We start from the raw sequence: 23727 nt of genomic DNA, 5'->3' as shown, positions 1-23727 counted from the left end.
TTAATTTTTCAAATGAGATTCCCAGTAATTTATGAAATTGGAATGCTACATTGCTGGGCTACCCCTTTAAGTAAGTGGGCAGGGTCAGGGTCATTGTTTGGATGTGGTTGTGTGTACCTTTGAATGTGTTTATAATGTGTTCTGAAGAGTTTATTATTGTACTGTTTGAATGTTCGTTTCTTTGAAGGCTATCTTAATATGAATACCGGCAGAGCAGCCATGAAATACAAAAGGAGATTTTGAATGAGACATTCACCTGGTTAAATAGAAGTTTATTAAAAAAAATAAAACACAAGCACATACTGTAAGCACAAAAGCAACTTTGAAGTTAAATTAAATCAACTGACATTTCTGTTATAGCTCAAAAAATTCCAAGTATGTGAAATCAATATTTGTCATTTGACCAATCAAAATTGATGCTAAATTGATGCTCAAGCAACCCACATCAGTGATTCTGCTGGCTCTGTCCTATTTATCTGTTGTGCACTGCAACACATTCACAAACAGCTTCCTGTGTGTGTGTGTGTGTGTGTGTGTGTGTGTGTGTGTGTGTGTGTGTGTGTGTGTGTGTGTGTGTGTGTGTGTGTGTGTGTGTGTGTGTGTGTGTGTGTGTGTGTGTGTGTGTGTGTGTGTGTGTGAAGATAATAAAATGAGCAATAACGACATTGTCTTTCCTACTCTCTCTAGTCATAACATATTTTCTCTTCCTGCCCTTCCTTTTCTATTAAAAATGTCTTCAAAAGACCCTCAAAGTATAAACCAAAGTACTGGACCATTAAACATGATGTAGAGGGAAAGTCAGGAGAAGTTATAACAGTTTACTGTAGAGTGAACAAATTCCATGGCAACCAATCAAATAGTTATTGAGATATTTCCTTGTTTCAGTCCTAAAAAGTCCATAGTGGTGGACTTTTACCACCAACTGATGGCTGCTTCAATCTTTAGTCAATTTCCTTTTTAATGTACACAAATCGATGAATGCAGAAGCTACATAAACTCCAAAGAACTTAAGCAAACAAGCAAGAGCATATAGTCTTGTCATGATTGGGTTATAACTCCTAGAGTTGTTTCCCAAACAAGCAGTGAGATGAAGATTCTGTTGACAGTATGGGGATTTTATGACTAAATAAGAGTGGCTTGGGTTACGAACATAGCTTAGTTGAGTGCTACTCTAACTGCTCAACCCTTGCCAGAGTCTTGAGTTCTGGCTCGTCTACCTCTTTGGCCGCCACACTGCTGCTCCTCCCCTTGTTCTTGTCTTTGAAAGGCCTCCCAAGTTTGACCGACAGTGTGTGCAGGACAGAGCTTGCATCCGTTGTGGAGCCGGTACGCGACGAGCTCCTGCTCTCAGAGTTGGTGGCCTCAAAGAGCTTGCCCATGAAGCTGAGCCCGGCCTGGCGGATGTGGGAGCTTCCGGCGAACACGTAGAGGATGGGGTTAGCCGCGCTGCTGAAGTACGCAAAGGCCGTCACGTTTGGACGCGCTGTAGTGGCAGCTTTGATCACTGACTCACTGCTCTTCAACAGACCGACCACCTGGAGGGGGGATGGGAGATGGGAGATGGGAGGGGGGAGGGGGGAGAGAGAGGTTAGAGGAAGAAATGAAACAGCAATACCCTAAACTCTCAAAGAACTGATGTGGACATGGTCACTCGCTAGTCGCTACTAATACTACTCAATCTTTCCTGCAGATTTTTCACAATTAAAGCGTGTAGTGTGAGAAAAGATACGCGAGTAAATGCGAAAAGACACATGTCAATGTGCCCATGGGTAAATTCACCAATAGAGCAACTTAACTGTGATAGGGTTTTGAATGTGTAAACACAGTGATGTGTCTCTTATTTTTTATTTATCTCATGGTTTTTATAGCTAATTATGAAAGACAATTAGTGCAAAAATCTTGAGAGGAAACATCACTTGTTTGAACATATGTTCACTTCAATATGTAATGGTATCAGTAGCAATCTCTAGTGTATAGATCCACCTCTGATCATGTCCAAAGAAAGCCGAACAAAATCACCTCTATGATGTTGACGATGTGATAGGGCAGCCAGAATATTGCAAAGGCACAGATGATCAGCAGGATGAGGCGGCTGCCTTGTCCTCTGCGCTGGAACTTGGCGCTTTTCAGACGACAGATGACGTAGGAGTAACACGTGTTGATGAGGGAGAAAGGCACAAGGCAGCCCATGATGGTCTCAAACAGGTACTGGAAGACGCGGTGACCCACACTGCCCCAGTGCCATGTCATGCAAAAGCTCAAAGTGACGTTGTTTGGTAGTGTCTTCTTCAGATTACTGTCGGAGAAGAAGATGGAATCAAATACAAACATAGAAAAAAGGTGTTAATGTTCTAATTCATTAATAGGCCTTAATTTATAACAGATAGCCTACATTCTTTTTTAGAGCAAATACTTAAATCTGTGACAATTGAGAGGCAACGCTGAAAGACAAACAATTCCAAATTAAGTATGGAAGCTTATTAGTGACAAAACTTTTAAGCAAAGGTTAAAAGTAAAAAAAAAAGTAAGTTTAAAAGTTAAGTTTAATGTAGGTGTTTTTTAGGCCCGCAAGAGGAAACATGTCTCTAGAGTTGAGCAAACGGCAGGACTTTGTGTGCTCACTGTCCTCATAGCTGTGCAATATCCCGTTTGAATGTCTCATTCAAACTCCACCAGAGAGCAATAACCTCGATGTGGTTTAACAATGACATCATCAAAGGCAGACTATTTTAAATTTGGCTCCATCAGCTTTTCTCAGGTTTTGTCTAAGAAAGTGTTTGCAGAAACCCATAATTTTTTACTTCCCAGCTATCAAAACACAACTTTTCAAATTAAGAAAAGTATTACTTTTGAGGGTAAAAAAAAAAAGGAAATTTCAGTCTCACCTGCGGTAGAAAGGCATCGGCAGTGACAGGATGAAGGCTATCACCCAGACCCCCAGCAGCAGCAGCTGCAGGGAGCGCTTGGTTCTCATTCTCTGGGACATAAAAGGCCTGGTCACGGCCAGCCATCGATCCATGCTCATCAGGCAGATGAGGTAAATGGACACGTACATGTTCACGTTTGACAGGTAGTGCACCAGCTTGCATGCGGCAGAGCCAAACTCCCAGCCTCGACCACCAGCCAGGTAGCGCAGGAAAAAGGGGGCGCTTAGCAACACCGAAGCGTCCGCTAAAGCCAGATTCAGCACCAACAAACAGGTCACGGAGCGCTTCTTCACCCGGCAGAGCACCGACCAAACCACAAACAGGTTCCCGGGGAAACCGAGGACAAACGCCAGGGTCAGGATGGCAATGCCGACCCGGTGCGAAACGCTGAGAGGCAGATAAAAGGTCGCAGAAGAAGACTGCTGAAAGGTGGTGGTGCTGATGTTGGAAGCCATCAGGAAAGCCTCTGAAGAAGAATCTGGGTTTGTCTCCAAAGACTTTGGAAACTGACACACAACCTTTTGAAAGACAAACTGACAGGAAACAGGATATGTTGTATTAAGGTTTTCTGTGAGATGTTTGTGTGACAAAGCGGCAAAATATTGCATCATACATTATTTTTCTGATTCACTGAGCTTTATTCAAATACAATTAAATCTACAACTTTTTCCAGACATTTGTTTTTGTATTTATTACATCAGGAAACCTACTGCTAACATTTGTGTTGCCTCTGTAATGACTGGGGGGGTTTGGGACACAAATGCGGACCAAGGGACTTCTGAAAGTTATCCCCGGAGGGATAACCACTGAATCGCTAATGCGAATACCAAAAACACAGAACTGTAAAGGCCACACAGGCTACCTTTATTATAACACACTAAACAACAAAAAAACCACCGCTGCCAAGCAGCTGAAAGAATAGACCACTAACTCAACAGTTATCTTGCTCTAAACTCAGAGGGCACTCAGAGAGAACCTCTCACTAGCTCTGAAGGTGAGATAATGAGCAGCACAGAGCACTGGGGTCTCAGGGCACAACTAACCTCTTCACACCTGGGCTCAATTAGCCAATCAGTGCCACACACACCTGATTGTAATGAGTGAATCAGTCACTATTCTCACAGAGCCGAAATATTCCGTGTCCTCACAGCCTCATACAAAAATTAATGTGACAACAAATGTGAATGTTTTAGTCAACCTTTACAATCTACACAGGAAAACTTAGCATGACAACAGGAAAAGTCTTGCTATAAAAACATTTAATGAGCTGAATAATACAAAACATACTGACCTTCAATTGCGATATCTTTCACAAAGTCACAAAGGTAAATCCACTCGTCAAATGTAGCACATTACGTCTTTGTTACACCGTGCCTTAAATACTGCTTCCCCCTGGGCTTCTTTTTGCTTTTGAGACTGAATGTGTGAACTAGAAAAAAAACTTGTATATTGAGTAAGAGGGGTCATGTGAGGGGAAATCCAGTGGCTACGGGAAACCTGCTTGAGCTCACTGGGCTACTATTTAGTTGCTGTTCCTCCTACACATTTGATTCTACCATTGCAGATTGATGATGGAAATGTTACGTCATACTTGTACAAACACCAACTTTATGAAAAAAAGTGTTGACAATGCATCTGGTGCTTTATGTGGAGCAACATCTGTTTTGCAATCTTCCAGATAACGGACATCATGAATGGCATGATATCATGAAAGCCAAAAAGAGATGGAATCCTTTTAAAGTAGGAGCAGGAATGAGTAAGACAGGCGTGAATAAGTGATTCTGGTAAACCGTCAGTATATCTAGTTGATACACGTGTTTACATCATACCTTTGTCTCGTACATGGTGTGCTCTCTTGCACCAGACATTTTGGAAGATTTACAACATATCACTCTTTCTACATAACCCAAATTGTTAACACAGTTGTGGTGTGTCATGTTTTTTTTCGAGGGGCGTTGTACATAATTTAGAATTTTCCTGTATTTAATAAGAAATATATAATTCTCAATTACTGACAGAATGGTCACAGTGAATATGAATTACATTCCAGTTTAGGGATTTCTGTTTGACGTTGCACAAATCATTATTCTATTTTCAACAATGACTTTCATTGTCTATTGTCATTTCTAATGACAGTATGAAGGGGTCCCTCATTCTGACAAACCCACATTGAATGATTACGTAAAGTACATTAAGCATCTCTCAGCTTGTTGTTTTTATTTTACGGCCCATTACTCTAGTCTACTTAGTGCAAATCAAATCAATCAAATCAAATCAGTTTTATTTGTATAGCCCAAAATCACAAATACATTTGTCTCAGTGGGCTTTTGAATGAAATGAATGCTAATAATGCTCTCTGTCTGCTTGACATGTAAATTGAATAACAAATAACATACTGTACACACATTAACAACACTACATACCAGTAAATCATACAAAAACATGCCAGGGAAAAGCATGCAAAGCAAACAAATCAGTGTGAATATTGCAACAAACAAACAAAAAAAATACAAAATGATTCAAACACATTTTTAAAAAAGGTCATCACTCATGTCTACACATATTCACTGTCTCTGTTAATTTGAACATTTCAGTGCTTCTGTTGGGCATTTTGACAAAAGAAAACATTGCATAGACAAGATGGCAACAATGAATCTTACAATTGACAGTAAACGTGTGAACATAAGGCGTCACCTCTCGCTGAGGGATAGGTGTTGAGTTTAACACGTTTTTTGGGCCGAAGAGGCTTGAGCAAACTGGATATTTCTCCACAGTCTTTCCCTCATGAGTTAGTGCAGTGCAGAGGCTGACATCTCATTCATTATATACAGTTCTAGTGCAGTGTTGTTTAGGCCCATCTCATACACAACAGTGTCACTTTGGGATGCATCCGGCAGCACGCTCTTCCAGAACCAGTGCGCCCAATTACTTACTCAGAACTTTCTTCCAATTCAAAGTTTTGTAACCGTCTCATGTGGAAGAAATATTCTAGTCATAGAAGCTGAATCTTTCCTGCTGTCAAATCGCATCTTGATTGGCGGGAACCAGCTGTCTGCGGTGAACCCTTTCCATGGTGAGATTTAAAGGCCTGAGTGGTTTCATTTTCCTCTCCAGAGAAACAACACCAGCTTCAAGCCTGAGGATGTCCTGTCTCCACTACTTTCCATTCTTCACTGGTTTGACGTTAGAGCTTGAGTTTGTGGCAGAGTCCGGCTCTTTGTCCTTTAGCATGACGGCGTCGGCGTCTTTGTCCTTTTCGCGGCTGTTCTGGCTGTTGGCCCGGCTCTTCCTGGAGGCAGAGTCCAGCCCTGTGCCCTCAAACAGGCGGGCCATGAACGCAAAGCCTTCTCGTCGGATGTAGGACTTCCCAGCGAAGAAGTAAAGCACGGGGTTGGCACAGCTGCTGATGAAGGCTATGGAAGAGGTGACGGCACGGCTCCTGCGCCATAGTTTATTCAACCTGGTGGTGTGGATAAGGGAGCAGAGAATTTTATTAGACACAAAAATAGGGGGGGGGGGGAGTGTCTAGCTGCTTGATTTCATCAGAATAAAAATAAAAGATTTGAGTCTAAAACTGCACAATTTGCGTAACCTGCTACTAATAATCTTAGGATAATTTGATAATTTCTGAATAATATGAAAAGAAAAAGTTGGGGACCTACGACTCAGTTTCCTTCTGAGAGTTGGGTGAAAAATCAAACCCCCCCTCTATAACACTGATGATTGTCTATTCATTATGATTTTCGCTAAAGTAATAAGATGCATGCATATTGTTGACGTGTCATCACTTACGTTTCTTTTGCTGGACCATCTGGACATAAAGCCCACGTTACCTGAGAATAAAACAAAACAATTGTTTTGTTAATATGTCTTTACACTTTTATAAATGATATGAATATATGATGAATATATTTAAAGACTCTAATAGCTCTATATCCATAATTATTGAAAGAATGTGTTGCTTGTAAAAGAAAGAGGATGTGTGACATACTTGCACCATGTTGATGATGTGGTAGGGCAACCAAAAGATGCAGAAGGTCATCACGATGGCCAGGATGAGCTTCTCACTACGAATGCGTCGGCCGAACCTCGTCTTTCGGATCCGCCGTAAGATGCAGATGTAGCTGACCACAATGACCCCATAGGGAATTAAAAAGCCCATGACTAGCTCCAGCGTGTACTGGAGGACCACCTGAACAGACAAGATACGATGAGAGTAGAGGAAAAATAGAGTTGAGTATTCAAAGATTTCGGCATCACTTAAAATCACATGCTACCTTCTAAGTGTCACGACAAACCGTCACAGAGAGGTGGAACTCCATATTGTTTGAACAACACAGTTTTAGACGGCCTTTACTGGATAGTTATAGTTTTGCTCTAGGGTTGTACTGACCTGAAGTGACAGAAATAGTTGTATCAAGAATGACGAAGGGGGCTACGCAGAGAAGGTGAAGTTACATTTTTTGGAACAACTATCGATAAACAGAAGCGGCAGCACTTAAGACCTTTTCAGACATACGCCTTGTCATGTTAACGTGATTGCAATTTAACATGTTGTGTGGTGCCTTAATAAGTGCAGAGTTACATATAAGCACCTGATGGCTATCAGAGCCAATGCAAAGTCATTATTTTCTCATTCATTATTAATTTCATTCATTGTGCCCACAATGTTACATATTCCTTCACTGAAAAGTGCATTGCGCCTCCCTGGCACTTTGAGTTGAAGTTGGGTCATTCTACGAAAACGTGCCATTTCGTGTCCCTGACACAAAATCTACCCCAATAAACTGTATTAACAACACAATTTAAAAAATAATCATTGGTATGATATGGTAAACAAACAATCTTCATTTAAAATCTTCATTAAATACTCATACATTGATATTTTTTGCATTTTAAAGATTTTACAATTGTATATCTGTTAAATATGGTAAAAATGGCTTGTCCCTCGGTTAACTTTTCTATTACAAGCAGCTTTTAGAGAGGATAAAATCAAAATATCTGAAAACAACTTTAATTTGTGAAAAGCCTTAATTGTCAGATAATGCTTTTAATTTATTCTTGACCTTTTGGAATATTGAAAAAAATTACATTTAAGTAATGTCCCTATGTGTTACGTCAAATGCGTTACTTTGGATAAACACGCCCCCAGGGACAATGCACTATCCCATAAGTGACATCATTTTCAGGAAGTGTCATCATCTGCCTTTTATCAGGATGCTTCCAAAGAGACAAGAAAGTGCTCCTCTATTTTAATGTATTTTCATTGAGTTGTTTTTAATTTGACTGAAGGGGACGGTCATAGTGTGTCAAACTGCGTTACCATTATATCATGTATTAAAAAGTTAAACATTTTAAATTAAAATGTACATATAAAAACACATTTTAGCATCTTTAGAATGCACACCATGTGGTGTCATGGTGTCAACCACATGGCTAGTAATGGCTGCCAAAAGGATATTTTGTCAAACCTGTTACTATTAACCCTTTCCCTGCCATGACCCCATGTTTATTGTGTGTCCAAACCAGAATAATTATACAATACATGATTATAAATGTTATTCATATTAAGAATAGCATGTTTTGTCCTTAAATATAGTGTCACTTCATTACTTATTTAATACAAGTTGGTGTTGGTAACGCGATTGACAAAGCACATGTCCATGTTGATTATTTTAGGGAAATAAAAAATAAATGAAAATAGCCTGAGATGGCACCACATATTTTTCTTACAGGTAAGGTTCTACTTAAACCAAATTAGTCCTTAAACACAATAAAAATAATACTTTGAAAATCTGATTTTCAGAGAGGGAAATGGCACGTTTTCGTAGAATGACCTTTGACAACTTTGACTAAAAGACTAATACCGCTGTCATGCCTTGCCCAAATAAGGAGTTGGGACCAGAAAGTGAGTAGCTTGTCTAGAAACTGGAACCAGGGAGCAAACAGCTATAGGCTAGTCATTTACCCCTGCTCAGAGTCTTTATTCAAAACTTGTAAAATCATCTACTGTCTCCAGATTCTGTATTCAGCATACATACATGAGAACCAATCCTCTGCTTTAACTTCAAAAGGGATATTTCCTATTCCCTCACACCACTGTTTCAAACAAGGTTTCATCAGATGCTCGTCTAGATGAGCACACATCATATGCTGTTGTTCATTCCAAGCATAATAAAACCGGTAGCATAGCCTCAATAACTGCAAACAGCTCGCTAGAAATCTGGTTTAGCCAGTAATGGTTGCTAAATTCATGCAGGCATTATCTATTCTACTTTAAGTCTTGATTGAAATATAACATTGTCATTGTTTACTCACGTCGCTATAATGATCGTGGAATGAATCACACACCCCCTGCTCCTGTTTTCTGAAGACCATTGCGGGAATGGATGCGACCATCACCAGGACCCAGACCACGGCCAGCACCCTCAACACAGTCGTCCTGCTGGTGATGACTCTGACGCGGCGCGGCCACAGCACGGCCACCAGCCGGTACACGCTCATGAGCATGATGAGCTGGATGGAGGCGTACATGTTGACCAGACACAGGTAGAAGAGGACCTTACACATCATGTCCCCAAACACCCACTTCTTCATGATCAGGTAGACGATGAAGAACGGGGTGAGAGCCATCAGGGAGCCGTCGGCCACAGCCAGGTTGAGGATGAGGAGGGTGGTGACCGACTGCTTTCGGGCCCGTGCCAGGATGCTCCAGATGATGAAGATGTTTCCGGGAAAGCCCAGTACGAAGACGAGGCTGAGGATGAGTGCGCCCATAGTGGTGCCAATCGAGCTCCCCACGATGGTCTCATTGCCTGCATTGGAAAATGAGGTGCCGTTCAGGAAAGAAAAACTGTTCCTCTGGGCCATTTTTGTTACCTGCCAAAGAGAGAAGATTTGGTGAGTGATTTTGATCACAGGTTTGTATCTTTTAGAGACATAGAATACAGAAAGCAGCATCCACACTATGCAGTTTCAGAGGAGGGGAATTTGTTTACATTTGCCAAGCCTGCAGTAAGTGTACCCAACATATTTACTCTGCATGTCATTCTTAGTATTGAATCATTATATCATCATAAATCAAACCATAATTATTTGAAGGCACCTGGAACCAAACACAAGACTAGAATATGTTTTTAAACAAAACTGTGGGCTCCGCTGTTGTAAACATCTACAGTCAAACTGACTTGTAGAAAGTTTGTTTATTCCGTTATGAGATAGCACCTTGTAAAATTGTTACTTCTCTGACACAGAGAAAGTTACATAGTGCAGCAAAGCACTTTAATCGTACAACCACCTAAACATTTTTTTGAATAACATTTGAAGACTAATTGTTGGACTAAACGTTGTTTTTGCACAATTAAAGTTAAGACTATGGATGTGCATAAGATCGGCTTCTTTACAAAGTGACTTTGGCAATTTCTAGAGAACTAATGATGACTAATAAAGAGCCCCCCTTTGAATCCTTTCTGCCACAGGTTTCAGTTTGATGTATGTTTTACCTCAGAAAAGCGTGGGTGTGTGGCGCAAGTGTAACAGGTTTTAACGGGGGACTCATAATTCCTGAGCGACGAGACCAGACACGAGTGGAGGGCAACAGTCACTGTGTTCCTGTATTCGAGCACTGATTCGGTCTGAGATTTATATTATTTAGGCCTGAGGATGCACATTTATTTGTTGCACTTTTCAAATCAAAATAAGTCAAATCGAGGGGAAAAAAGCTCATTTTTAAGGTAAATTAACACAAAATAAAATATTAGAAATATTATACACTGTATTACATAGATGGTATTATAATATATTCACTGCAGTAAGGGAAATATAAACATATTGAGATATGGACATTGTTGGTTGTCTTTTTGTGGAATTAATCGATATCAATAACAAGAATAACAACAGCCTTGTTCTTTAAGATATTTACAAAGTAACAGAAGCACTTAAAAATATACATAAACTCTTTCAATCTATAACTGGAAACCAATAAAAGAAATCTTAAAGTGTGGTTAGTTTAGAAATCCCAGTTAGCTGCCAACAGTCAAGTCATGTACTAAGGCTATTTCATGCTACTGGAAAAATTGTTTAAAACAGTGACAAGCCATCACTTGTTGGACATATCTTGACTATTATGTTGGAGAGCACGCCCTTTACACGGCTGACTCTCAAACTATGCGGTGTCAGAACACCTGAGCATATAATTAAATATTCACACCCGCATCTGCAAACCAAACCTGTTCCCTAGCAACTTTTGTGCTAATAGTGGATTTTGTTTTTCTATATAACACTGTAAATCAGAACTGATAGTAGCGGTAAACGAGTGCACACCAGGTGATATAACAAGTACAAACACAGATTGGAAAGATTGCATCCTTAGAACTATTTTACTCCTAATGCATTGGGTTGTGAAGACATTTCCTTCTAGTGCTCCTCCTGTAGGTAACATTGATTACATTCTGCTGTAGGCTTCAAATATATATTTTGGATAACACTTTACAATAAGGGCACATTAATTAACTGTTAGTTAATGCTAAGCTAATGCTATAAACTGTTGATTAATTCTTATTAAGCATTAACTAACTGTTATCGCTTAGTAACAGTAAGTGTATGCTTGTTTAAGCATTAAATATGCTTCGTTAACTCATGCTTAGTTTAACATTAACTAAGCATAACAGTTAGTTCATGCTTAGTTTCTGCTTATTAAATACTAAATAAGCAGTTATCAATGACTAGTTTATGCTTAATTAATGCTTATCAAGCATTAACTAACGGTCAATAAATGTACCCTTATTGTAAAGTGTTACCATATCTTGTATGACATTTAAGGGATTGGGACCATTTATACTGTCGCTGCTTGATCTCTACGTAATTTGTAGTTTTGGCAAGTTAATTATTCTCGCTTGTATTTGTCGTGAAACCCGTTTTTGTGCATTTTCCTTTTTTCTGTGTTTAATTCATGTGCAGACCACATTTTAAAATAAGTGTGTGTATGCTTTAGAGAGAAGTAGAATACAATGCATTTAAATAATACAAATAAATGAATGGGTAAATATACAGTATAATAAAATAACCAATGTAGTCATGGTAGTAAGAGACTATAATGTATGTGGCCAAGAGAAGTGCACTATCTTTTTAACAAAAGATTGAATTGGATATTGCCAGCAATTTCTAAATATTTATGTTTTTACCTAAAAGTAAAAAGACTCATTCTTATGCTGGTGATGTATTACGTACAATTTTTTTCTTCTACCACACATTTCAGATCACTGTCATACTTGGATAAAACACATCTTCAGGTTTCAGAAGACGAGCGTCAAAAAGAAATGTGACCACATGTGTTTACCGAAAGCCGGTCAAACCACATTGAGAGCGGCATCAAAGCAGCAGCAGCCAGTGAAACTGTCATATTGTGCAATAGCCCAACAATAACACTCTATTCAAACCATAACCTGATAGTTGGTGTCATTGTCGCATTGAATCTTTTCTGTTCCTGTTTCCTCTTGTTGGTGCAGTGACTGCCTTTTCAAATGATTACAATAGAGACGATTGACATTTGCTTTCTGCACCTACTTTTTATTATTATTTGTACAAACAGAGTGCCCTGTTTAACAAGTGACCACTTCACAGAGTATGAAACCTGACTGACTTAAAAGGTGTGTTTGTGTGTTCTGTGTGACTCATGCAAGTGCCTATTAAAACGAGTGTGTTCCACCTCCAAAGAAAAGGTATACATGCAATACTTCAGGACATAGAATAAGAGCAGAACTGGTTAGGTTTAGTTGCACAAATTGATATATTTTAAATAAGTGGAAAAAATCACGGCTGTCAAATGTACCTGAAAGTTTTTTTTAAAAATCACAAGACAACTCTGTATTATCAGAATTATCTAAAAAGATACGGCTACAAATGGAAGATAAATAAAATCCTGTAGATTCTCAATTGTAAAACAAAAGTTCCCTGGTTTCTCCTCCAACGGTAGCAAAACACTGTTGATTGCACTGATTTGTTGACAGATGCCACCACAGTGTTGTTGCTGACAGAAACCAACACACAGACATGATTGAAGGACACACAAAATGAGGGTGGACTCACCAAGTTGTTAACTGTAAATCCCAACGGACCAGAGACGACACCAAGAACTGCAAAAGAAGTCTGAATCCGTCAGATATGCTATATTTTCTTGCTTTTTCTTTTACCCTTTCGTCTCATGACGTTTTCCTCCCACTCTCTCTCTCTTTCTCTGTCGTTCACCATTGATTGATAAGTCATGCCTGCTGCAACATGTAAAGCACTGACAGGGGAAGGTGTGTCCCCATTACCCGGCCTGCCTCTGTCTGCCCTGGCTGTGTGTCAACATCTTCGCATGTTGAGAACGGAATTCCATCTGTGTGGTGTCGCCTTAAAGGGTTGGATCACCTGGGGTACGGAAAGATTTTTCCTATCCATTCTTGTCACAAATCACAAACTAAATTACATTCATCACTGTTGTATTTAAATTGGTATTGGGTATTTTTGTGGAAGGTATCTCAAAACGTTGGCACACAAATCCATCAAAACTACCTACAACACCTAATGTATATGCGAGTGCTGACTGTAATTCCATAAACTATGGGCATAAAAGAGCAGAGTTAACATTCTCTAGTCTTATAAAATGACAAGATTTAAAGAACTTGCTTCCAGACGCAAAAGCATTGTGAGGTTAGGTATTAATATTACCATTGGGTAATAAGGCCTGGCTCTCAGTTAGTGTTCCAGTTTACCAAAAAGATGTTGGATGAGGTTCAAGTTATGTCTCAGTTTTTTCCATGAAACTAAGGGAAAACCATATATTTACACACCTGGCTTTTAGCATGGACGTATTGTCATTTTGAACCTCAAAGTTGGAACACTATATGTCAAACTACAGGTATGGTTTAAAAATATAATTCTATACTTTGACTTTTTGAATTTTAATGCAAATTTAATGTGTTTTTTTCATTATTAAATATTGTTAAAAGAACTTTAAGATAGAGAGAATATCAATCTCCAACCAGAACTAAGAAAAACAAACAATATAAAACATAGAAAGAAAATAGAATTAATTTAATAGTGTAATTTGGGTGAGCTGACCCTAATATGACTCAAAACCTATAGAAATGATGCCTCTTTTTTTTTGCTGTATGGGCAGACCCATGTTCACAGCTATAGGAAAAATAACCTAACTTGCATGTGTGTTCCACATGAATAATGCAATTATGTTTATTTAAAAGACCAATCATATTGTATTTTAATTGCATTTTACAATCATCAAGACATTTACAGTGTGAACATTATGCCGTCCCCGGATGTGCTGATGTTGTGAACATATGTTTGACTGTTTGCCAAGGAAAAGAGCCCTTGCAAGAACTTGCAAGTTTCTGTTTTTACTTGCCAGGGATGAAAAACTCTGGGTAAGCCGTCAGAATAGATCATGGTCAACCACCAGTGAAAAGCAAACATGGCCAAAAAAAACAGAATGGAGTTGCATGGATTAACTTAATTCAGGGTTCATCAGGCTTTATCACAGGTTGTATGCTCCGTTACCTTCTCTCTTTGATTGCATCTGATTTGCAAAAACAGACCGATACCCATTTAATGCCACTTTACATCCATCTACAACGCCCTGGAAGAGACATGTAGAGAGTTATTATAGATGCAAAAAGGTAGGAAACTTTTTTTTCCACAAACTGAAATGTGTATACAAACAATGCAACATCAACGGAGCAGTTAATAGAGGAAGCCAAAAATGTCATGGCACAATGCAAAATGTGTGTTCAAAACATTTGCCAGAGAATGCAGAAGAAAGAGTCTTTTTTTCTTTTGCTGTCCCATCTAGAGTATGTACTCCATTTCTCTTCTGGAGCAATTTACTAAATAGTTGTATTTTTAATTATTTTGAGGTGCATAGGGCCTGCAAAGTGCTTGACAACACCTTCCTATCAGTAAGAATGGTTGTTGCAGCACAAATCCTTCACATTGCTATAACATGCACACTACTATACCTTGACAATCTGTGCAAACACTCCAACGTCATACCATTCATAGTTGATCCCGAGCCCAGGATAAAGAGGCTGGGTGAATGTGGTCTGGACTTTGTGGAGCAGAACCATTGAATCATCAGAGAGCTGATAATAACTCAGAGTGCCTGCTTTATAATCCAGGTACACTCCAACCTTGTAGGAGCAAGTGCCCGACACCATCCTTTCTACATTGTTGTGGCGGAATAAGTAACCCTTTGCTGTGCACTCTAAGCTCCAGGACTTGTCGTTGCTTCCGAACTGTGACTCGTCTGATGTGCGGTTGATTTCTTTGTAAGCCACCGCTGCAGACAGAGTGCGAGCATACCACTCCACCTCCCAGTAACACCGCTCTGACAAACCTTCTCTGCACAGCACCTGTGGAAACTTAGTGAACCTGCCGGGCTCTGCGGCGTACGGGCTGGGGGAAGGCCTCAGCCTGCGGTTTTTGTCTATCAGATGGAGATACGGGTAGTTTGAGGTCACATCCAGTGTGAGGGGACAGCAATCTGTCAGGAAGATAAAGTGAGTATTAAAAAGCTGGAGTCAGTGATTCTGGAGAACGCTTGTTGTCAAAATCAGTGAATCTCTCCTCTCTCTCTCTGCTACCCATCCATACTTTTTGTGGGCTGAAAAAATTAATTGGTGTTAATACACAGCCTAAGCTCAGTAAACTGGTATGGAAACCAAAGGTTTGTAAACAAAGGGGCCCACTATTACTAGCAACATGCCCGTTTAACATGGCCGTTTATGGCTATAACACTGGAATTCTTTTTCTGCATACACACAGTACCTATCGTAAAAAGATATTCACAAGCGTTCTCCAGAATCGCTGACCACGCCTTTTACAATAAACCCATTGCGGACAATTAAAGGGAAACAAAAGCAATCAGCTGATTTTCTTACAGTTTAAGAACTCTTGTCTGGTCTTTGGCGTCGGAAGAGGTAAGAAGTCAATATAAGAGACTGTAAGAAAGAAACAGCAGCAGTTTTAAACACGACTGTACATCAATATAGATAGACTTTATATGAATCTGAATTTGTACATATTCATGGGTTACCGGTTGCAGGGATCCTGGGCCATGTGTCCCTTAGGACAGCCTCTAATTGAACTCTCAGCTCAGACACGCAGTCAGTCACATCTCTGAAGGACCGCAGAGGACCGGGGGAAAGGTCTGGAGTGTGACCGGAGCAGGTGGAGAGAGCCTGGAAAATCTGAGGAGAAAGGAGACAAAAGGGCAAAGTCAAAAAATGCTTAAGCAACCTACAGTATAAGTAAATTGGTCATTCAGAAGACATTTTCTGAATGTTTATCTTTTAAAGATTATTCTCAGTCCCTTTTTTATACCTTTTAAGCAAATCTCACTGATCTGGATTTCTACAAAGCTTTATTTATTCAAATAATGCATGATTTTTTTTTTAAACAACCACTTTAAAACATCAAAAGACAACAGTCAAGAGTGCGTGGCACCTGAACCAAATGTATGGGATCATCAACATGTTCCAGCTGTTGCAGATCTGTCTCTCTCCTCCTCAGCTGGGCGATCTCCTCTTCCAGTTGCAGCTCCAGCTCTTCTGCCTGAGTGACAGCACTTTGCTCCTGGTCTCCGATCAGCTGCGTCACCTCCGCGTGTCTCCTCTGCATGGAGGAGATCAGCTCGGCAAAGATCCTGTCTGTGTCCTTCAGAGCCGTCTTGGCAGAACTCTGTACAGGCAAACATCTAATTTTTTAGTTTTTAAGATTTTTTTCGGAGGGGGGAGGGGCATTTTATGCTTTTTGATAGTTTGTGGAGAGATGAAATGGGGCAGAGAGGGGAATGAGAGCGACAGAGCCACGGCTTTCAACCCTAGTAGTTCAAATTTCCCACATCCTCTCACCTAATCTCCCAACATACCTGGAAAGTTTCTGAATTTTCTGAACCATCCAAAAATACATTCACACTGGAAAATGAACCAGACCACAGTTGTTGTAGCTGAAACCAGACCACCTCTTATTGTTGGACCAAGGCCCGGCTGTGGTCCCGGGGATGTTTTGCACCTGTGATTTTGTTGGGGATTAATCGGAAAAGTAGGTGTGAAAGCCCCTCTAATGCAGATTTAAGGAAGAGTTAATAATCATTCATCCCTGTGGCAAATAATGCCAGCTGCAAAAGTTCAGTGACTCATGGTACTGACTGTAGTAAGGTTTTTGAAAACACGCCCCGTTTAAACACTTTATTCCTGTTCAGATTATTCTCAGCAGCATTTCACTACAGTCCATCAAGATCAATTCATAAAAACTTAAACCTTAAAGCTGCTCTGGCAGACAGTCCAGCTCATACAACACCAAAATACACACCTTGACATTCCTCTTAGCTTTGCTCAGCACCCTCAGCTCCTTCTCTTTCTGCTGGACTCTCGTCTGGACTTTCTTTTGACTGAAATCCAGATGGTCCTAAAAGGAAGAAAGCAGGATTTTTTGAGAGTTTGTAATTAATTATATTTCATGATCATATGTGAGGAGATTCTCAAATAAATAAACAAGCGCCAGACATAGTACCTCTAACTCAGCCTTCTGTTTGGAAACAGGAATCGTTTTGTGGTCTTTATGCTCGTCTACAGTACACAGAGAGCAGACAAGCTGCTTGTCCGTCTGGCAGTAGACCTCCATCAGCCTGTTGTGCTTCTTACACATCTTTTCCTGCAGTGGGGTCGTGGCCGAGACCAGCAGGTGCTTCTTCAACACGGGGACACTGTAGTGAGGCTCCAGGTGAGAGGGACAGTAAGACGCCAAGCACGTCAGGCAAGACATCACGGCTTTGTTCGGTCGGGCCGAGCAGCAGAAATCACAGGAGACATCCGACGGCCCGGAACAAGTCACAGCGGTTGGGGGAAAGGGCCGCGGTTGGGGGCTGGACTTCTTTAGCTTCTCCACAACCTAGAGACGGTAGTAAAATAAGAGAATTTTGAGAAAAATACTACAGGTTTTGGGAAGAACCTAGTTCAGAATCAGACAGCACAGACCATTGGCTGACCATTTGAGGGTGAAAAAAACACATATTTAAATTACACAGTAATAATTCTTCTTTTACAGTAACACACAAGATAAATGTTGGCAGCTTGAATTTGTATTTTTTAAGAATTGTGACAAAAGATTTGAACAGAGCAGGACACTCCACAGCTGAAAAATAAACTTGTCAGCGCTCTCTGTTGGAGAAGCGATGAACTGTATATGTTTACAGGAAAGGTAAGGATCTACTAATATATCTGAAAAAGCCTACTATCTGGTGAGTACAGGCAGGAGAAGGTACCACCATCTCTCACCTCAGCCAGCATGTTGTTCCTCCTCAGAACAGGCCTTGGACTGAACGTCTCCCTGCACTGAGGGCAGCTGAAAACTCCCTTCCCCACTTCTCGGTCCCAACAACCTTCAATACAGCGCTTGCAGTAATTGTGTCCACAGGGAATGGTGACGGGCTGTTTTAACAGGTCTAGACATATCGAACAGCAGAACTCTCCCTGGTCCAGCTCAACTCCATGTTGCTCCTCCAGGTGATGTTGTTGGCGTTGCTTGCCAGCCATTTCACTGACAGCTTAGCTCAGTTTAAAGGAAAGACAGGAGAGTTGCCAGAGTTTCATTTAGCCTGAAATACTTAGGAGTAGTAAGAGCTGACTCAGTGCTACAACCAGAAGAGGTGGGGCATAATATAGATAGTAGCCTCGTTTGAGTAGGAGCCGTCTTGCTCAGACTTTCGCAATTATGTTCAGTTTCAATCTCCACCCTCTTTTATTGACATCACATGTGCTCAGACCAGTCACAATCAGTGCTAATTAGCCTTCCTAAACAGTTGTTTGTCCTGAGGCTCTGAGGGGATAAGATAACCCTTATAACGTTAATATTGCTGCACATTAAGTTACAAACTTTATTTCATACACAATAATTGCCTGCAGGAATAAAGACAATAAAACACCTGAACTAAATCAATGCACCAGTCTCAATCATTTTACTGTGAAAAATAAGCTAGGGAGCGCTAAATTAATATTAATCAATATATTGATTATATATATATATATCAATATATTGATTAAAATATAGTTTTGTATTACTGCAGTTGATGTCACTAAATACCAACGAGTAGGACTAAACAAACAGCCGCAATTTTAGATGCAGCTTTTCCAGAGAAGAAAAAAAAGTACAAGAAAAAAAGAAAGGAAGATAAAAGTTAAGAAGATGGAGCAACACGTTGCTGTTTTGTTATTTATTTTATGCCATCTCTGGAAAAAAACGCAATGAATCTTGGGATATGTTGGGCCACGAAGGATCCATCTGTTGCAGCCTTCAAAACCGTGAAACGAAGACTGCATTTCTCGGCCGTATATAAAGGAGCCTTGCAAATCGTTGCAAATGGAACAAGCCTTTGCGCGCTGCTATGATGCAATCGGTCTTCAAATGCAGCCTACGTAGGCTGTAACCATAGATAGTAAATAATATGGATGTAGCATCCGGGCTGACCTCAGTTATTCACACGGCATCCAATAATCCTGGTTTGTGCGCGTCGCCATCTTGTGAGATTTTTACTCCGCCTCACTCCTCTTGCCGAAAAGGGGAATCAACGTCACGTCGGGGGGAGGGAGGTAGCCGACGTATACCTCCGAGGCAAATTGAGGGACAACGGGCGGAGAGCTGTCACTCAAGAGATTGCGCCAATACATTTTAACCTCCAAAAGAATAAAAACTAGCGTGGGCCAAAAAAATTCACCCCCCTCAGTGTTGTCATGGAGATATGACCTAAACATACAGACTAAAATGGTTTTGTGGCCCAGGCTGTAAATAGGTTTAATAAGACTTTGAAAACGGCCTAACTAACAAGTGAGTCAAACAAAAACTGCTCGTCTTGGCGCCACCCCCAGTGGCACTTTCTGGTTACTACAGTTGTAGGTCACTACCTTATTGGATGCCGGTAAAAATCGCTAAGGTTGGGGCTTGGCTGTAACCCCTGAATTGAGATCCAGCTTCAATCAGCCGTGTAACTTGACCTATGACCCCTCTATCTGAACAGAAAATACATTACATAACAGAATCACCTACAGTATAACCGCCATAACTGTATGATGAATCAACACATTGAGGTTTCATAGCTGCTTGCACCTTATTGTTAAAGGACAAGCCAAAGTGTGTTCCAGGTGCATCTGATCAAGCAAAGTCTTTCTCTTGCTTAAGGGAGCCCCCTGTACATCAAATCTTGCAGGTGCAGTGTTAACAATTGAAACGTCATTTTGAAAGGTAAACTAGTCAGACACACAGCCTCGTAACAAAACAAAACAGACAAATGAGAATACTTCTGCACAAGGCGTTTATTGTTGAAAAATAAATTGTCACACAACATGGAGAGTACACTTTTTGGTAACACTTTACAACAAGGTACACAAAATTGTAGTACCTACTACATAGATATGTGTTACCTACTACATGAGTTATTTTTTGTGCGCTACCCAACATAAGATTCACCATCCTGACTTATCTTAGGCTGCAGTTTAGAGAATGAACCTATGTGTTAGGTAGCACAAAAAAAAAAATAATAATTATGTAGTAGGTAACACAAAAAAAAAACCCTATGTGTTAAGTAGCACAAAAAAATAAAAAAAAGTATGTATTAGGTAGCACAAAAAAAACTATGCGTTACGTAGCACAAAAATAAAACTTATGTAGTAGGTAACATCAACAAAAAAAACCCTATGTGTTAGGTAGCACCAAAAAAAAAAACCTATGTGTTGGTAGCACAAAATAAAACGTATGTAGTAGGTAACAACAAAAATAACCTGTGTTGGTAGCACACAAAAAAAAAAACCTATGTAGTAGGTAACACACAAAAAAACCTATGTTGTGTTAGGTAGCACAAAAAAATAAAACTTATGTAGTAGGTAACACACCAAAACAAACCCCTATGTGTTGGGTAGCACAAAAAAAATAAAAAAATTAAATTTAGTAGGTAACACATATCTATGTAGTAGGTACTACAATTTTGTATACCTTATTGTAAAGTGTTACCCACTTTTCTTTTTTAATTACTGGGATATTAAAACTGAAGCGATCAGTTAAAAAATCTATAGACACACTTTTATTTGTAAATATATATTACCATTCTATGAAGATGGCATGAGCCCCTAATCTTATAGTACATTATTTACAAGCAATTCATTAATGAATCACAGAGAATTTACCTTTTCCCTACAACTTATCTTAAAACAGCATATCATGTTTAGAGTCTGTTATGGTTCTCATCCCGTTCAATTGTTACCTTTTATTTAAAGCTGCTCCAGTCGTATTGTTATTAACAATGGACCAAGTGACATGTTGGAAAATGTTGGAGCAAAGTAGTTTGGAAACAGTTGCTTATTTACACATCCAACTATTGTATATTGTAATTTGTTTGAACTTGAGTTTGTGGCTACATAGTAAAATATTCACTGTTTTAGTTCCGTTAGACTATACGTTTTTCTTTTTTTCACGACAGCCTCCACTGCCATCTTTGTTGCCTCCTGAATTGTTTCTGCACCCTCACTTACCCTGCGTCCATCAGTGCCGCCACTTATTCCTGCCATTACTGCAGTCACAGCTATCGCTGCTCCAGCAGCTATTAATGTTACCTCTCCACCTGTTACTGCGGCTGCTAATGCTTGAGGGTTCCGCAAAACTTCGGTAACTGATCCAACCAAATCTTTCAAACCAAAAAAAGCTCCCCACAACGCCCCTATTGCAGTGCCTGCAAATCTGATCAAAAATCCTTTACAGACATTACTTTTAGCCTGACTTCTGATCTTATCCTGTGGCATGTTCCCTGATGACCCTCTAATGTGCTCTTCCTCTTTCTGTATTTCTTCCTCCACTGCTTGAAACATCTTATTGATGTAGTGGCCGCCATTGTTTTCCATCACCATCTTGTCTACTGTGTCAAGTAGATCCTCCACCTGGAGGTGGTTGCTCCTGTAGTTATCCTGCTGCTTGTTCTTCCAGTATTTATTGTCTATGACGTGGCACCGGCCTCCGCACTTCTTCACCAGATCACTCAGATTCTCATTCTGACATACAAACTCCTCGATTGTCTGTCCTTTAGGGAGCTGTTCACCATGAGTGAAGACAATTACAGCATATTTCAGTGCATCTTCACTAAAACATTGGCATATTTTAGTGATGACCTCCTGCTCATGCTCGGTGAATTTCTCTACTTTAAGCACAATGAGAAAGGCATGAGGCCCCGGAGCACACTCTGTGATGCAGTTCACTATCTCACGCTTCACATCCTTCTCAGACCTCTGTACATCAAAGAAACCAGGAGTGTCGATCAATGTGATGCTTCTTCCATTGACAGATCTGGTTTCTGCTTGACATTCACTTGTTCCAGAGTTGGGAGAATGATTTGTGGTGAACAATTTTTCCTCTCCAAATATAGTGTTAGCCAGGTTGCTTTTCCCAGCTCCAGTTTTTCCCAGCAGGACAATCCTTCTTGAAGCCAGCCCTAGAAGATATGGTAAAGGTAGTTTTCTCATGCAATTTGGAAAATAGTTACCATTACATAGTATACCTTTAGGCCCAGATAAAAAAGCTCAAATTGATAAAATTAGCATGCTAATATCTTGGAAATTAATAGAATAATGTTAAGAAGTCCACAGTCAAAAATGTACATGGCTAATGTGGTTGAACAACTCAAATTCTAGTCATACAATGTCATTACAGCAGTCACATACATGTACCGTATAAGTCACCTGAATTGTTCCGGTAAAGAGAGTTTATACAGCCAGGCACCAAATAATTCTGAGACTGGATGATAATTTACAAGTTTTGGTATAATAGCCAAATCAAAAAAAAAAATCTGAAATTGTGTGGAAAAAAAGGTACCAAATGCACTTAAAAAAGCTCGTCTATGGAAGTTTGCTTCTTAATAAGGCATAGTTTAGTTACCAGAGAATAAAAATAAGGAAAAAGTTAAGAAAAAAAATGGATGCGACAGGATTAAACACCAATTCTTTGCAGTCATAATATTTATGCCCACCTTGATCTGGTTGGTGAAAATCTTTTGGCAATCCTTTGAGTTGGTAAGCTTCCTGGACAGAGTTGAAGGCCTGCAGGGGCAAGGCAGTATGGGTTACACACCAACTAAATTCCAGCATGTACTCATCTGATACTGAAAAAATGTAAGCCGATGATTTTTTTGATAAACAGATTTAAAATGCAACTGATTATACCAGATGACCTATTTCAACCATTTATTTATTTAACCCATCATAATGTATTTGACATTTACAAAGCAATGATATTGAAGTTCCTGTATCAAGACACAATAAATGGATCACTCTTAACTATCATTAGCCAAGATATCAGGAACTCTTAAAATGTGTGTTGGGCTTTCTCCCCGAGTTCTACAGGGTGGTCAGTCCACTAAAGCCTGCACAAACAAAAACAACAACAAAGTGTAAGTGTTTTTGTTATGATGCATTTCCATTACCTCACTAGCCTCTTCATCATTGGGGTAAATGACGATGCGGACCAGGAGTGGCGTTCTGCTGGCTCGCTCCCGTTCAAACGCATGAACTTGTTCCAGTAGGACCCTGGCTACCACGCTGGCAGGAAAACGCAGAGCAATCCCAGCGCCGAGTACAGGGAAAGCAACAGCTCCAAACCCTCTACGATCGCATGAAGTTAGGATATTGTTGATGGCCAATCTCAGAACCTAGAAAACCGTCAGGATTCAATTATCTTTCAGGCTAGACACAGAATATAATGGATTATGAAG

At 40.0% G+C, this 23727-nt stretch overlaps 3 protein-coding genes across 3 annotated transcripts; all 3 read right to left on the bottom strand.

Moving 5' to 3' along the window:
• Window positions 1-255: 255 nt before the first annotated feature.
• Window positions 256-4320, bottom strand: ltb4r (leukotriene B4 receptor). Its single transcript, XM_080051942.1, has 4 exons — window positions 4219-4320; window positions 2886-3460; window positions 2020-2296; window positions 256-1535 (listed from the first exon to the last, which is right to left on the bottom strand). Exons 2-4 carry the CDS (start codon window positions 3380-3382, stop codon window positions 1167-1169), a joined length of 1143 nt encoding a protein of 380 aa, XP_079908068.1. The 5' UTR covers window positions 3383-3460; window positions 4219-4320; the 3' UTR covers window positions 256-1166.
• On the bottom strand, window positions 3529-13183 carry ltb4r2a (leukotriene B4 receptor 2a). Its single transcript, XM_080051947.1, has 5 exons — window positions 13014-13183; window positions 9246-9806; window positions 6919-7119; window positions 6720-6760; window positions 3529-6387 (listed from the first exon to the last, which is right to left on the bottom strand). Exons 2-5 carry the CDS (start codon window positions 9795-9797, stop codon window positions 6084-6086), a joined length of 1098 nt encoding a protein of 365 aa, XP_079908073.1. The 5' UTR covers window positions 9798-9806; window positions 13014-13183; the 3' UTR covers window positions 3529-6083.
• LOC307269104 (E3 ubiquitin-protein ligase TRIM47-like) lies at window positions 13012-18579 on the bottom strand. The gene is made up of 7 exons (XM_080051941.1): window positions 18260-18579; window positions 17496-17873; window positions 17295-17390; window positions 16428-16661; window positions 16018-16171; window positions 15863-15922; window positions 13012-15465 (listed from the first exon to the last, which is right to left on the bottom strand). The coding sequence occupies exons 1-7, from the start codon at window positions 18515-18517 to the stop codon at window positions 14936-14938; spliced, it is 1710 nt and encodes a 569-aa protein (XP_079908067.1). The 5' UTR covers window positions 18518-18579; the 3' UTR covers window positions 13012-14935.
• Window positions 18580-23727: the final 5148 nt, after the last annotated feature.

This window comes from Ammodytes marinus (genome assembly GCF_949987685.1).
Source record: "Ammodytes marinus genome assembly, chromosome: 23".
NCBI classification, from domain to species: Eukaryota; Metazoa; Chordata; class Actinopteri; order Uranoscopiformes; family Ammodytidae; genus Ammodytes; species Ammodytes marinus.
Note: the sequence above shows the minus strand (reverse complement) of the source record. Positions and strands in the feature narration are given on the sequence as shown.

Excerpts from the sequence above, each read along its gene's own strand:
- ltb4r (XM_080051942.1), bottom strand. The coding sequence starts at position 3,382 with ATGGCTTCCAACATCAGCACCACCACCTTTCAGCAGTCTTCTTCTGCG. Across the intron at positions 2,297-2,885 it reads CCGATGCCTTTCTACCGCAG|TAATCTGAAGAAGACACTAC; the intron begins GTGAGACTGAAA and ends CTTCTCCGACAG. Across the intron at positions 1,536-2,019 it reads ACATCGTCAACATCATAGAG|GTGGTCGGTCTGTTGAAGAG; the intron begins GTGATTTTGTTC and ends TCCCCCCTCCAG.
- ltb4r2a (XM_080051947.1), bottom strand. The coding sequence starts at position 9,797 with ATGGCCCAGAGGAACAGTTTTTCTTTCCTGAACGGCACCTCATTTTCC. Across the intron at positions 7,120-9,245 it reads TCCACGATCATTATAGCGAC|GTGGTCCTCCAGTACACGCT; the intron begins GTGAGTAAACAA and ends TTGTCTGTTCAG. Across the intron at positions 6,761-6,918 it reads ACATCATCAACATGGTGCAA|GTAACGTGGGCTTTATGTCC; the intron begins GTATGTCACACA and ends TTTTATTCTCAG.
- LOC307269104 (XM_080051941.1), bottom strand. The coding sequence starts at position 18,517 with ATGGCTGGCAAGCAACGCCAACAACATCACCTGGAGGAGCAACATGGA. Across the intron at positions 17,874-18,259 it reads GGAACAACATGCTGGCTGAG|GTTGTGGAGAAGCTAAAGAA; the intron begins GTGAGAGATGGT and ends TACCGTCTCTAG. Across the intron at positions 16,662-17,294 it reads AAGCTAAGAGGAATGTCAAG|AGTTCTGCCAAGACGGCTCT; the intron begins GTGTGTATTTTG and ends TTGCCTGTACAG.